Consider the following 15,192-nt stretch of genomic DNA (forward strand, 5'->3'; position numbering starts at 1 on the left):
AGCATGTCATAAGTTCACCATCCTTTTCTGCTTATCCGTATCAAGGTCATGAAGGGTGAAGCCTATCCCAGCTACCATAGGGCAATAGGCAAGGTAAATTCACGTCAGATTAAAAATCTGATGCATATGATAACCACATCATCATTAACAAACTAAACTCCAGTTAACTTGATGTGAAAAGCATGTCCAAAGATGACATAACACTTGTTATGTCAAATGTTTTTTAAATCTTTCCTTCAGACACTATGATAAGTCAGTTTCTTTTTGCACAATTTCATCATACAATATCATTTTAACTGCATCCAGAAATTCTAACAGGGAGCAAAAAATCAAAGAAAAGAGGATCACAGTGAAAATATTTGGGGTGTGTGCAGTGGTGGCAGAGAACATTTGCATAAATGTGGTTGGAAAGAGGGGATGGAGGACATCATGTTCCCAAATCATTTGTACTTTATTTTTGCATGTCACAACATTTGCATATTTCCTTATGCAAATATGAAACCTGGTTATCCAAAAGAAAACTGAGTCACTGTCTGACCACAGTCTGGTACTGCAGTGTTTATGTGTACATGCGACCTCTTAGTGGTTGTAGGGGACATTTATTACATAGTGAAAATTTTACGCAACACACATACATGCATGAACTAATCATGTGATTCAGGTGTGTTGACCCAAGGTGAGATCTAAAACCTGCAGAGACACCGGCCCTCGTGGACTGAGATTGCCCAATGCCCACCCCTGGGCTAGATTGTGGTGTGGATATGTGGCCCAGGCCCATAGAAAACAGGTCTGGCCCAAATCTGGCATCAAGCTGGCACTTCTGACTGACCAGTGTCATGGCACAGTGTATGTCAACCAGGTGTGGGGCACGTCTGGCAATGATGCCACTGTTTATGCGATGGCATGGCATATCTGTCATGGTCCTGAGTCTACTGACTCAGTGTTTTGTGTTTCTTTATGCTTTTGTTTATTCTGAGTATGTATTCTGTTATGATTTGCCATTTGTTAGGTTTTTGTTCTGTGCCTCACCTGGTCCCACTTCTGTGTTCTGTCTGTCTATGGTGTCACACTGTCTGTTTGTGAATCTGTCTGTTTAGTTCAGTGCCTTGTCTGGTTCTCTGTGTCTGAGTTTCCTGTTTTATTCTGAAGGTCCTCGTCTCATGTGAGTGTGTTCTGTTTACGTTTCCCCTGTCCCGTCGGCTCTGATTTCTCCCAGGTGTGTTGCCCTCCTGTCTCTCATCCCCTGATTACTGCTGTGTGTAATTAAGCCCTGTGTGTTCTTCTGCTTGTTGCTGGTTTGTCTGTGTTCCACGGTGTCCTGTGCCTTGTCTGCGGCGCTCTGCCGCTCACCCTGTTTGGTATCATCTCAGGTTGGTTATTTAGTTTTCCCAGTTTAGGTTTCTTTAGTTTTGTTATCCCTCTTTGCCTGTTTTGCCACCACGCCACTGTGTAAATAAACATCACAGGCATTATCATCTACTACCTGCGTTTTGGGTCCTTTCTCCCTCCAACACCACACAGCTCGCCTCGGCAGCCGTGACAATGGCTGTATCCCAATTCAGGGTCTGCAGCCTTAAAGGCTGCATTTCAAGGCCAATTATGTCACAGTGGTGCGCCGAAGGCTGTCCCAATTCAAAAGCTGCTCGAAATGCTGCCCTCAAATGCGTCCTTCATTTCCCTGAATTTTAAGGCTGTGGCAGTGTAGACTTCGTGGTCCCATATATCCCACAATTCATAGCGCGGCAGTCGGTGTGGATAATTCTGCCGCAGACGGCAGAAGCGGAGCGGCCGAAGAGTAAACTGTGAAAAGTAAGTACTGAATATTATGTCACTTATTTATGTGCAAATGTTTAATAATGAGGAACATGAAAACATTACTGTTGGCCACATGTCGGCAAAGTTATTTGCCATTAGCGATGTTTGTACGTTCAGCTTTTACTTGCTTTTAAAGCCTTTAAAATCTAATAATACAATAGTCGACTTTAATTTTACAGAGAATGTGATGATTTTGTGGATAATTAAAGTCAGTCATATATCCACAAACACAACAAGCTGAAAGTCAGTGATGCTGCTCGGTTTGCAGTCCTGAATATGACGGCACAAGCAGGATTCACTGCACTGTTAATGTTAGCTATGTTATATTGCTGCCTCTGTTCGGTGGTGTCGAGTAGTGGTGCAACGGATCAAAAATCTCACGGTTCGGATTGGATCACGGTTTTCAGTCACGGATTGGATCAGCAAAAATAGAAAAAAAAAAGACAAAACTTCGACTCACCATTTACTTATTTAAGTATTTTTTGCCTATTAAAAAACATTCAGCTGAAGACTAATTCCACGCACTTATATAAAAACAAATTAAGGTGCAATATGGACATTATGGACCATGCTGGACAGCCTCTGCACATGGCCATAAACAACCAGAGGAGTCTGTTCAGTGACAGGTTGCTTCTCCCAAAGACAAGAACCAACAGACTTAAAAAGTCCTTTGTCCCACACGCCATCAAACTGTTTAACTCCTCGCTGGAGGGGAGAGGGAGGGGAAACGGGGACAACGGAGGGGGGAAGAAGTAAGCTGTAGTGCCTTTTCACTGTGCAATAGTTTTTGTTAATAACCAACGGTGTAATAGACTCACAATACTTGAAATGTGCCGTGACCTTGTATATTCTTATTCCTATTTATTCTATTTATCCCTTTTGTATTTTCCGTATTTATATATGTGTGTATATATGGTATATTTCTGCTCACATTCTGTCGGTGCTGTGCAACTGGAAACTGAATTTCCCGGAGGAACCCACCCGAGGGATAAATAAAGTTTAATCTAAGCTAATGTAATCTATAGGGCAGTGCAGGGCTTTGTATGTACCACTCTGCTGTGATACAACGAGTGGTCACGGTCACGTGGCTTTCCGTTGCCGTGGAGGTTCACCCATTTGTAGTTAGAGCAACAGAAGATGCCTGGGACAGTTCAGCCATAAATTTAAAGTTTTCCTGCTCATACATGCTTGGAACGATCTTGTCACATGGAAGTGGACGCGCAACGAGATATCATAGCATGGCTCAAGCACATTCGCCACAGTTTAAACCCTTTGTTTTGCACAACGGAATATGGCCTCCCGTCTGCAGCTAAACACCCCATTAGCCTTTAGCCCGGTCGGACTGGGCAGCAAATGGCTGCTTAAATGCCGCAAACTCCTCTACTCCGCTACTTGGACCGCTAGCGCAGACCACTACCTCTTGACAGACTGACCATGCGTACCATACACATACTTTTTTTTTGTTTTTCGAATCTTCGGATCACTTGCGTACCGAACCGTGGAATGGGATCGGTTCGGATTTTGGATCAACCGTGATCCATTGCACAACTAACTAACTAAAGAAGGGACTGCTATCACAGCTAGAGATTGACGAGGTACAACATAAATGCTACGGCAAGGAGGAGTCAGGACGCCAGGTCAGGGGGGAGATATCATCACCCCCACCCGAGATTGGGTACATAGCCCGATAGGGCAAGTGCGATAGGAGAAGGATCGTTGAGTGCGAGAGGAACTGACCTGAAAAATAGGATCATGGCCAAGCTTGAAACCTGGATCCCCCATAGCCGGTTACCAAGATTACGTGAAGTACCCTCAGAAGGTCTGCTAGATGATGTTAATGCAGCACTACGGACGATACCTACAACCACGATTACTGACACTAACAAGCTGATCTACAATACGGCAGCAGTGATCAGATGAGATGCTTGGCTACAAGTTGAACAGCCACAAGGGGCAGTACCCTCCATGGAGAAGGAGGCTAGAGGGCAAGATCAAAGTAGCACGGAGGGAGGTTAGCCAACTAACGGAGTTGCAGAAAGGTGCGGCAAAGAAGGTGCATAAGAAATACAGCAAACTGTCCATACCTGAGGCCTTGGAAACTGCCAAGCAAAGACTTACAGCCTTGGCCAGCCGCTTGAGGAGGTACACCAGAGAGATAGAAGGGAGAATAAACCAGCTGTTCTCCACAGAACCAGCAAAGGTGTACTCTGTGGCAAGGGAACAATAATAAGAGAACAGCACCACCAAGGCTGGAGACGGAGCAATACTGGAAGAGCATATGGGAGAAGGACGCAACCCATAACGGCAATGCTCAGTGGCTAGTGGATTTGAGGGCAGACCATAGCGACCTCCCTGAACAGGGTCCAGTAACCATCACAGTGGCAGATATCCAAGAAAGGGTCTCCAGTATGAAGAGTTGGACAGCACCAGGGCCCGACATGGTTCACGCCTACTGGCTAAAGAAGCTGACTGCACTCCACGAGCGTCTGGCAGCACAAATGAACCAGCTGCTAGTTAACGAGAGACACCCGGAATGGCTAACCGAAGGTCGAACGGTCCTGATCCCCAAGGACCCCAAGAAGGGACCGGTCCCATCCAACTACCGACCAATAACCTGCCTCAGTACTACATGGAAGCTCCTGTCAGGCATCATATCGGCTAAGATGAACAGGCACATGGGTCAATACATGAATGGGGCACAGAAAGGGATTGGCAAGAATACCAGAGGCGCAAAACACCAGCTACTGGTAGACAGAACAGTCAGCCGAGACTGCAAGACCAGACTGACCAACCTGTGCACTGCCTGGATTGATTACAAGAAGGCCTATGACTCAATGCCCCACAGCTGGATACTGGAATGCTTAGAATCGTACAAGATCAACAGGACCCTAAGAGCCTTCATCAGGAACTTAATGGGGATGTGGCGTACAACACTAGAGGCCAACTCCAAGCCCATAGCACAAGTCACCATCAAGTGCGGGATCTACCAAGGAGATGCTCTGTCCCCACTGCTGTTCTGCATAGGCCTGAACCCCCTCAGTGAGATCATTAACAAGACTGGCTACGGATACCGACTACGGAACGGAGCAGTTGTCAGCCACCTCCTGTACATGGATGACATCAAGCTGTATGCCAAGAGTGAACGAGACGAGACATCAATTGAACTACCAGAAGGCAACATTGCAGACATAGAGGACAGTTACAAGCACCTGGGGATCCCGCAGGCAAATGGGAACGATGAAGAGGCCGCTAGAAAGGCTGCAACCACCAAGTACCTGCAGAGGGTCAGGCAAGTCCTGAGGAGTCAGCTGAACGGTAAGAACAAGATCCGGGCCATCAACACCTACGCCCTGCCCGTGATCAGGTACCCTGGTGGGGTAATAGGCTGGCCAAAGGAGGAGATAGAAGCCACTGACATAAAGACAAGAAAGCTCCTTACCATGCATGGAGGGTTTCACCCCAAGTCCAGCACCCTGAGGCTGTACGCTTAGCGGAAGGAAGGGGGCCGGGGACTGGTGAGTGCCAGCACCACAGTCCAGGATGAGACAACGAACATCCAAGAATACATTGGGAAGATGGCCCCAACTGACCGAGTGCTCAGTGAATACCTCAGGCAGCAGAAACCCAAGGAAGAGGAGGGAGACGAGGAACCATCATGGAAGGACAGGGCCCTGCACGGTATGTACCACCGGCAGATAGAGGAGGTGGCTGATATCCAGAAATCCTACCAGTAGCTGGACTGAAAGACAGCACAGAGGCACTAATCATGGCAGCACAAGAACAAGCTCTGAGTACAAGATCCATAGAGGCTGGGGTCTATTACACCAGGCAAGACCCCAGGTGCAGGCTGTGTAAAGATGCCCCAGAGACAATCCAGCACATAACAGCAGGGTGCAAGATGCTAGCAGGCAAGGCATACATGGAACGCCATAACCAAGTGGGCGGCATAGTGTACAGGAACATCTGTGCCGAGTATAACCTGGAAGTCCCGAGGTCAAAATGGGAGATGCCCCCAAGGGTGGTGGAGAATGACCGAGCTAAGATCCTGTGGGACTTCCAGATACAGACGGACAAAATGGTGGTGGCTAACCAACCGGACATAGTGGTGGTAGACAAACAGAAGAAGACGGCCGTAGTGATCGATGTAGCGGTTCTGAATGACAGCAACATCAGGAAGAAGGAACACGAGAAGCTGGAGAAATACCAAGGGCTCAGAGAAGAGCTCGAGAGGATGTGGAGGGTGAAGGTAACAGTGGTCCCCATGGTAATCGGAGCACTAGGTGCGGTGACTCCCAAGCTAGGCGAGTGGCTCCAGCAGATCCCGGGAACAACATCGGAGATCTCTGTCCAGAAGAGCACAGTCCTGGGAACAGCTAAGATACTGCGCAGGACCCTCAAGCTCCCAGGCGTCTGGTAGAGGACCTGAGCTTGAAGGATAAACCGCCCGCAGGGGCGTGCTGGGTGTTTTAGATAGATAGATATAGTACATAGTAATATAATACATACATAGTAATCCAGAAGTTAATAAATGTGCAAATCATAGGGTATTAAAAGAAGTTTTCTGCTTGTAACTGCATATGGTAAATTTGGTACAGGATGTGAAACTCATGATCATGGGCCTTATAACGAAAACAACAGGAAACAGCTCAGGGTGTAAATAAGATACATACAGTGGGGCAAAAAAGTATTTAGTCAGCCACCGATTGTGCAAGTTCCCCCACCTAAAATGATGACAGAGGTCAGTAATTTGCACCAGAGGTACACGTCAACTGTGAGAGACAGAATGTGAAAAAAAAATCCATGAATTCACATGGTAGGATTTGTAAAGAATTTATTTGTAAATCAGGGTGGCAAATAAGTATTTGGTCAATAACAAAAATACAACTCAATACTTTGTAACATAACCTTTGTTGGCAATAACAGAGGTCCAACGTTTACTATAGGTCTTTACCAGGTTTGCACACACAGTAGCTGGTATTTTGGCCCATTCCTCCATGCAGATCTTCTCAAGAGCAGTGATGTTTTGGGGCTGTCGCCGAGCCACACGGACTTTCAACTCCCACCACAGATTTTCTATGGGGTTGAGGTCTGGAGACTGGCTAGGCCACTCCAGGACTTTCAAATGCTTCTTACGGAGCCACTACTTTGTTGCCCGGGCGGTGTGTTTTGGATCATTGTCATGTTGGAAGACCCAGCCGCGTTTCATCTTCAAAGTTCTCACTCATGGAAGGAGGTTTTGGCTCAAAATCTCACGATACATGGCCCCATTCATTCTGTCCTTAACACGGCTCAGTCGTCCTGTCCCCTTGGCAGAAAAACAGCCCCATAGCATGATGTTCCCACCCCCATGCTTCACAGTAGGTATGGTGTTCTTGGGATGCAACTCAGTATTCTTCGTCCTCCAAACACGACGAGTTGAGTTTATACCAAAAAGTTCTACTTTGGTTTCATCTGACCACATGACATTCTCCCAATCCTGTGCTGTATCATCCATGTGCTCTCTGGCAAACTTCAGACGGGCCTGGACATGCACTGGCTTCAGCAGCGGAACACGTCTGGGACTGCGGGATTTGATTCCCTGCTGTTTTAGTGTGTTACTGATGGTGACCTTTGTTACTTTGGTCCCAGCTCTCTGCAGGTCATTCACCAGGTCCCCCCGTGTGGTTCTGGGATCTTTGCTCACCGTTCTCATGATCATTTTGACCCCACGGGATGAGATCTTGCGTGGAGCCCCAGATCGAGGGAGATTATCAGTGGTCTTGTATTTCTTCCATTTTCTGATGATTGCTCCCACAGTTGATTTTTTTTCACACCAAGCTGCTTGCCTATTGTAGATGGCCATGGCAGAGTTTGGAGTCTGACTGTTTGAGGCTGTGGACAGGTGTCTTTTATACAGCTGATGAGTTCAAACAGGTGCCATTCATACAGGTAACGAGTGGGGGGACAGAAAAGCGTCTTACAGAAGACGTTACAGGTCTGTGAGAGCCAGAGATTTTCCATGTTTGAGGTGACCAAATACTTATTTGCCACCCTGATTTATGGATAAATTCTTTACAAATCCTACCATGTGAATTCATGGATTTTTTTTTTTTTTTTCACATTCTGTCTCTCACAGTTGAAGTGTACCATCCATCCATCCATCCATTTTCATCCGCTTTATCCGAGGCCGGGTCGCGGGGGCAGCAGCCTAAGCAAAGAGGCCCAGACCTCCCTCTCCCCAGCCACCTCCTCCAGCTTATCCGGGGGAATACCAAGGCGTTCCCAGGTCAGCCGAGAGATATAATCTCTCCAGCGTGTCCTGGGTCTGCCCCGGGGCCTCCTCCCGGTGGGACATGCCTCGAACACCTCACCCAGCAAGCGCCCAGGGGGCATCCTTGTCAGATGCCCGAACCACCTCAGCTGACTCCTTTCGATGTGGAGCAGCAGCGGCTCTACTCTGAGCCCCTCCCGGATGGCCGAACTTCTCACCCTATCTCTAAGGGAGAGGCCAGCCACCCTTCGGAGGAAGCTCATTTCTGCCGCTTGTATCCGCGATCTCGTTCTTTCGGTCACTACCCACAGCTCGTGGCCATAGGTGAGGGTAGGGACGTAGATCGACCGGTAAATTGAGAGCTTCGCTTTTACACTCAGCTCCCTCTTCACCACGACGGACCGGTGCAGCGTCCGCATTACTGCAGCTGCAGCCCCAATCCGTCTGTCGATCTCCGGCTCCCTTCTCCCATCACTCGCGAACAAGACCCCGAGATACTTGAACTCCTCCACTTGGGGCAGGAACTCATCCCCGACCCGGAGTGGGCACTCCACCCTTTTCCGGCTGAGAACCATGGCCTCAGATTTGGAGGTGCTGATCCTCATTCCCGCTGCTTCACACTCGGCTGCGAACCGCTCCAGTGCGAGCTGGAGGCCCTCACCCGATGAAGCCAACAGAACCACATCATCCGCAAAAATCAGAGATGAGATTCTGAGGCCACCAAAGCGAAAGCCCTCCGCCCCTTGGCTGCGCCTAGAAATCCTGTCCATAAAAATTATGAACAGAACCGGAGACAAAGGGCAGCCCTGGCGGAGCCCATCACCCACCGGGAACGAGTCCGACTTATTGCCGGCAATGCGAACCAAGCTCTTGCAACGGTTGTATAGGGATCGAATGGCCTGTAGCAATGGGCCAGACACCCCATACTCCCGCAGCACCTCCCACAGGACACCCCGAGGGACACAGTCGAATGCCTTCTCCAAGTCCACAAAACACATGTAGACTGGTTGGGCAAACTCCCATGCACCCTCAAGTATCCTCGAGAGGATAAAGAGCTGGTCCAGTGTTCCACGACCAGGACGAAAACCGCATTGTTCCTCCTGTATCCGAGGTTCGACTAGCGGACGAACTCTCCTTTCCAGCACCCTGGCATAGACTTTCCCAGGGAGGCTGAGGAGTGTGATCCCCCTGTAGTTGGAACACACCCTCCGGTCCCCCTTCTTAAAGATGGGGACCACCACCCCGGTCTGCCAGTCCACAGGTACTGCCCCTGATCTCCACGCAACATTGCAAAGGCGTGTCAACCAGGACAGCCCTACAACGTCCAGAGCCTTCAGGAACTCGGGGCGGACCTCATCAACACCAGGGGCTCTGCCACCAAGGAGTTGTTTAACTGCCTCAGTGACCTCGCCCCCGGAAATTGGCGGGTCATTCCCCTCATCCCCAGACTCTGCTTCCTCCTCGGAAGACGTGTCAGTGGGATTAAGGAGGTCCTCGAAGTATTCCTTCCATCGCCTGACAATTTTCTCAGTCGACGTCAACAGCGCTCCGCCAGCACTATACACAGTGCAGGTAGAGCACCGCTTTCCCCTCCTGAGACGCCTGACGGTTTGCCAGAATAATTTTTATTTAGTTTTTATTTTTATTACTATTCTTTGTTTATTTTTGTGTGCGTGTGGAGTCCTGTCTGTTCCCCTCAACAATAATATTTAACTATTAATCATAGTTTTGCTAAGTAACAGGATGTGGTTTCCATCAGTCACATGACTACCATTAACCAATGATCGCCCTTGATGGCAGAGCGCGCTGGTTACGAACCGGGAACGAACTCGCAAAGAGCACGTGCATTTTTTGCTGTCTGAGCGGTGCAGAGCTGTAGGAGACTGATGCAACAAAAGCCAGTAAGTAGGTGTACAGCGTATTCTTTAGTCTACAGCACACAGCAGTATTAGCTTATTTTATACACGTTGGTAAACTGTCTTGTGACAACTGACGAATTGAAACAAATGAGCGTGCTGTGTGTGTAACAGCGGGACAAACATTACCTGTCCTTTTAATAACTGCACAAGTAGTGTTGGTTTTAGCCACCAGCTAACTGGGTAACGCTGTCACGGGTCTGTAGCTCTGTCCACCGTTTTAGGGAACGTGTTTTGTATTAAAGTAAGTTACAGGGCGTTTCCCTGCCTTTCTGGAGGGCTTATATTTCACTAAAAACTATCTAATATGCATGTCCACATAATTATGGTTCATTATAATTACAGTATTATGGAAAAACACTGTTTTAAAGAAAAGATATTAAACGGAATATATTAGATTTATATTTCAAATATGACAAAATGCTGATTTTACAGCAGCAACATTATTGTATCTCTACAGTTTAAGCATTTAATAGGCTTTCTGCCTGCACAGAGTAGATAGTCAAACAAACTGAATCATCATAAATACTTTATTATATATTTATTACTTAATTTTTTTTTAATTTTAATTACTTTATTATTAGAGCGCTAGGAATAAACAATAAGGATTCTTGATCAGGACCATGATGCAAACATGTGGCCATAGTAGGATATATGCAGTATTCTGGAGAAGGTATAAAATATCACTGTATGTGCCTGTGTACCTGTATGTATGTGTGCATATTTTATGCATATAGATTTTTTTTAATCATTTTTACTCATGATATGACATTGTCCAGACATGCCCTGTAAGGAAACAGTGACAAAGGGAGCTTTTTGAGGCTAAACGCAGAGGATCCCTCTCTGGCTGGAATAAAAAAAAAAACAGCACAGGTCACAAGAACACATGTACCAGTTGTTGCATTGCAGAGGTATTCCAGTATAAAACAATGATAAACTCACCTGCAATGCTTTGGTTCTATAACATTTTTCTCTTATTGTTTTATTATAGAATAGATGGATGAGTTTTTAAGTGTGGATAATTAAATAATAGTTTATTGCAATAGTAAATTGTGCCTCAGATGGACAGCAAGTGGAGAGTGATAAATGAGATGAGGAGATGGGAGGAAGAAGAGAGGCAAAGAGTGATTCATAGTCTAGTTTGTTTCTCACAATTTTGTTGCCTTATGGTTGCTGACATGGCACTTTCACCAATCTTTTTATTATTATCTCATAGCACTTGTTTAATCAGCTACCATCTCTCCTATGGACTTTTTACAGTCTCCAGTAGCAGCTCAACACAGCCCGTTCCTCCTGCACTATCAGGAGCAGGATCAGCAGAAACTCCTCAACAGCAACATTGTACCCCATCAGGTAAAACAGTGATATAGTATGATGCGATTCTGTATTAGATTCTTAAAGAATGTGTGTTGTTGTTCAGCCTGGCTCTATGTGCCTGTTTTTAACTTTGAGCACCCGCCCCTTTAAACAGCTCTGCATGGCCCTGGTGGTGGGCGGATCAAACCAAAATATAGATGCCAAAGTTTGTTTTGATATTGATAAATAGGAGCATAATGAGATTGATATTAGTTTCTGTCTTGATACATGCTCAATCATCCAGGTAAGTAAATCCCAAGTTTTCCCAACTATATAAAGTGAAGGCCCCAGTCACACAAGCCTGACCACCCTGCGACTTAAAGTTCTTACAACCTCCACCAACCACTAAACAACTGATGTAGTTGCCTGATGTTGGAATACACACTTTACCCTAACAGCTGGTGGTTGCCAGGGATGGGATGGTCACCAACTGATCTCTAGGTCTGTGTCACTGGTGCTGAATTAGGCAGAAACATTGACTCATGGGATCATGTTTACTGAGAGGCAAGAATGCAAAAGTTTTCCTTTTTTTTTTAATCACTGTGCTAGTTGAGAATATATGTAAATATAAGTGTGTGCATTTTAAAAAGTGCATGTGAATGTTTTTGACAGTTTGTTAAAGAACAAATTGTTTCTGTACAGGAGCAATGATTTCTTCTATAAATTCAATTATGCATACATGTACAATTTATAATAATTTAATTTCAAACGTGAAAGTTGAATATTTATATGCTTCCACAGGATTTGCCATCCATAAGTGAAAAAGGTGAGAAAAATGTATTTCACTCTCATTTTAATACATCTAATTTATTTATTTATTTTCACAGTATTATTTTTGCAACATCTAAAATACACCATAATCAGAAGTTTCAATATTCATAGATATTTTTTTTTTAATTTTATCATTTTGTTTAAATCCAAAAAGGAAAAAGAAAGTCAGAACTTTTTCAGAGTGAGTTCGTCGAATGGCAACCATCTCCTAAACGACAATACAACTCTGCAGCAGGATCACAGTCAGGTACATATCAGTGGACCATATTTGCGTTACACTGGTTCCAGGTTCCTACTTATTAGTTTTTTACTTTCCCTCTGACAGAAACAGAAATACTGTCTGATGTCAAAGACATAATGAGACGTGTCAGTGAAAGACTACATGGCCGTGACAAGCTCAGCGCTTTCCTAAAGTGAGTAATAAAGATTTCCTATTTTTGTTGGACGCTCTTCCAACCATTTCCAAGGAAGTTGGGACAGTCTGTAAAATGAAAATGGAAAAAAAAACCAACATTCATGAAATCTCTTACTCTAATATTTTATTGACAACAGAAAACAAAAACATATCAAGTTCTTAATCTGAGAAAATGTACCATTTTAAGAAAAAATAAAGGTTAGGAAGGGGGGGTAGAAAGTAAGTTGGAGCAAATGCCAGTTTGGGTTGCCCGTTCTCGATTTCCTTGGGCACCGTGTTTCCGCCGAGGGCGCGGTTCCGTTGCCTGACAAAGTCCGAGCTGTTTCGGAATTTCCGCGTCCCACGACTGTTAAGGCACTGCAGGAATTTTTGGGGATGGTGAATTTTTACAACCGTTTTCTCCCCAGAGCGGCACATCTGCTGAAGCCCCTTTATGGGGCGTTAAAGGGTAAAAAAGCTAATGACCCCGTTGACTGGTTTCCGGACAGCATCCAAGCGTTTTCTGATGCTAAGTCAGCGTTAGCTAATGCTGCCCTTCTGGCCCACCCATCCCCCTCAGCGCCGATTGCGTTGACCACTGATGCGTCGGACATAGCGGTGGGTGCGGTGCTGGAACAGCGAATCTCGGGTGTCTGGCAACCGCTCGCCTTTTTCAGCCGTACGCTACGTGACAGCGAACGCAATTACAGCGTTTTTGACAGGGAGCTACTGGCGCTCCACCTGGCGTCTCGTCATTTCCGGTTTTTTCTCGAGGGTCGTCACTTTACCGCATACGTGGACCACAAACCCTTGACGTTTGCCATGTCCAAGGTTTCCGATCCATGGAGTGCACGCCAGCAGCGCCAGTTGGCAGCCATTTCTGAGTTTACCACGGACATTCGGCACGTGGCTGGTAAATCCAATCATGTGGCTGACTGTTTGTCCCGTGCGCTGGTTTCTCCCGTCTTTCTCGGCATAGACTACTCCGCCATGGCTGCCGATCAGAGCGGTGACCCTGACATCCTCGCGCTTAAATCCACCCAGACGGGCCTCATACTGGAGGACAGACCCGTGCAGGACGGTGGTCCCCTCCTCGTCTGTGACGTTTCCACCGGCCGCCCTCGCCCTGTGGTTCCCGCTTCCTGGCGTCGTCAAGTTTTTGACTCGGTACATGCTCTCTCTCATCCAGGGGTCCAGGCCTCTGTTAAACTGGTCAGCTCTAAATTTGTTTGGCCAGGCCTTCGCAAATCTGTTAAGGAATGGGCGTCGGCGTGCATTCCCTGCCAGCGCGCGAAGGTTCATAAACACACCAAGGCGCCCCTGGAGCCGTTCTTCATACCCGGCAAACGTTTCGATCATGTGCATGTCGATCTGGTGGGTCCCTTGCCCCAGTCACAAGGTTTTACGCACCTTTTGACTGTTGTTGACCGGACCACCAGGTGGCCGGAGGCGGTCCCCCTGGCGTCCACTACCGCAGCAGTGGTGGCCAAGGCGTTTTTGTCGACCTGGGTCTCGCGTTTCGGCCCACCCGCGGACATTACGTCAGACAGAGGCCCCCAGTTCATTTCCGAGCTTTGGTCGGCCATGGCTGATGGACTGGGGGCTAAAGTCCACCGCACAACCGCATACAACCCGCAGGCTAATGGGATGTGTGAACGGTTCCACCGGTCGCTGAAGGCTGCCTTTCGCGCCTCCTTAAAGGATGGCAATTGGGTTGACCGCCTCCTGTGGGTTTTGCTTGGGCTGCGCTCTGCGGTTAAGGAGGATCTCGGCGCTTCCCCAGCTGAGCTAGTGTTTGGTCAGCCCCTCCGCGTGCCTGGAGAATTCTTGCCTGAAAATCCTCCTCCCTGCTTCGATCCATCGGTGCTCTCTCTCACCCCGCTTTTGCACTCGCTTCGGGTTCCTGGTCCGGTGCACCATTGCGTGCCTGACACCTTTGTTCCAAAGACTTTAGAGACTGCTAAGTTTGTTTTTGTCAGGCACGATGCCCACAGGACACCGCTGCGGCCGCTGTATGACGGCCCGTTCAGGGTTATTGAACCGGGCCAGAAACATTTTGTTTTGGATTTTGGGGGTCGAAGGGAGACTGTGTGTGTTGACAGACTTAAACCAGCACATGTTCTTCCGGACAGTGATGTAGTGCCGGCCCAGGCCCCTCGCCGTGGCCGACCTCCTGCGCTGGGGTTGACAGTCTCTGGTTTTCCCCCCAGGACTACCCCCGGACCACCAACGTTTGAGCCTCCTCCTGCCTTTCCTGCTCGCCTTCACCAGCCTCGTTCACAGGATGGACCTTCCTCTGCCTGTTCTCTCCCTCCCAGGTTCAGTCGTGCGGGTCGTTTGCTTAGACCCAGGGTCCTGGACTGAATGGAGACCTGACTGTGTGTTCAAGGGGGGGTATGTGTGGCGGACCACCAGGTGGCTCCACTCACACACAAGTTGAAAGGAAGTGTGGGGGTGGAGATTTTGGCGCTGACTATATGTGAAGTTCTGTCAGTTAATAAAGTTGTTGGAGTGAGACACTGAGACCTCTCCTGTCGTTGTTACATACCTCCACAGGAGGAACATTTTGCTGATATTGGGTATAATAAAGATTGTGGCATCCAGTCGAACTGAGAAGGCCAGAACTGATGGTTGTTGAATGACTTTTATTACTGCTTGCTGTGTATGAGACAACGAACCAACGTAAGAGC

General features: G+C 47.4%; 1 protein-coding gene across 1 annotated transcript in view; it reads left to right on the forward strand.

Moving 5' to 3' along the window:
• Nucleotides 1-12,262: 12,262 nt before the first annotated feature.
• The window catches only part of LOC145428456 (nuclear GTPase SLIP-GC-like), a 58,187-nt gene continuing 55,257 nt past the window's right edge, over nucleotides 12,263-15,192 (forward strand). Inside the window, exons 1-2 of the mRNA XM_080300672.1 lie at nucleotides 12,263-12,355; nucleotides 12,434-12,521. Coding sequence (XP_080156798.1) covers nucleotides 12,466-12,521 — 56 coding nt within the window. The 5' untranslated portion in view covers nucleotides 12,263-12,355; nucleotides 12,434-12,465. The remainder of the gene's footprint in view (nucleotides 12,356-12,433; nucleotides 12,522-15,192) is intronic.

This window comes from Astatotilapia calliptera, chromosome 4 (genome assembly GCF_964374335.1).
Source record: "Astatotilapia calliptera chromosome 4, fAstCal68.1, whole genome shotgun sequence".
NCBI classification, from domain to species: domain Eukaryota; kingdom Metazoa; phylum Chordata; class Actinopteri; order Cichliformes; family Cichlidae; genus Astatotilapia; species Astatotilapia calliptera.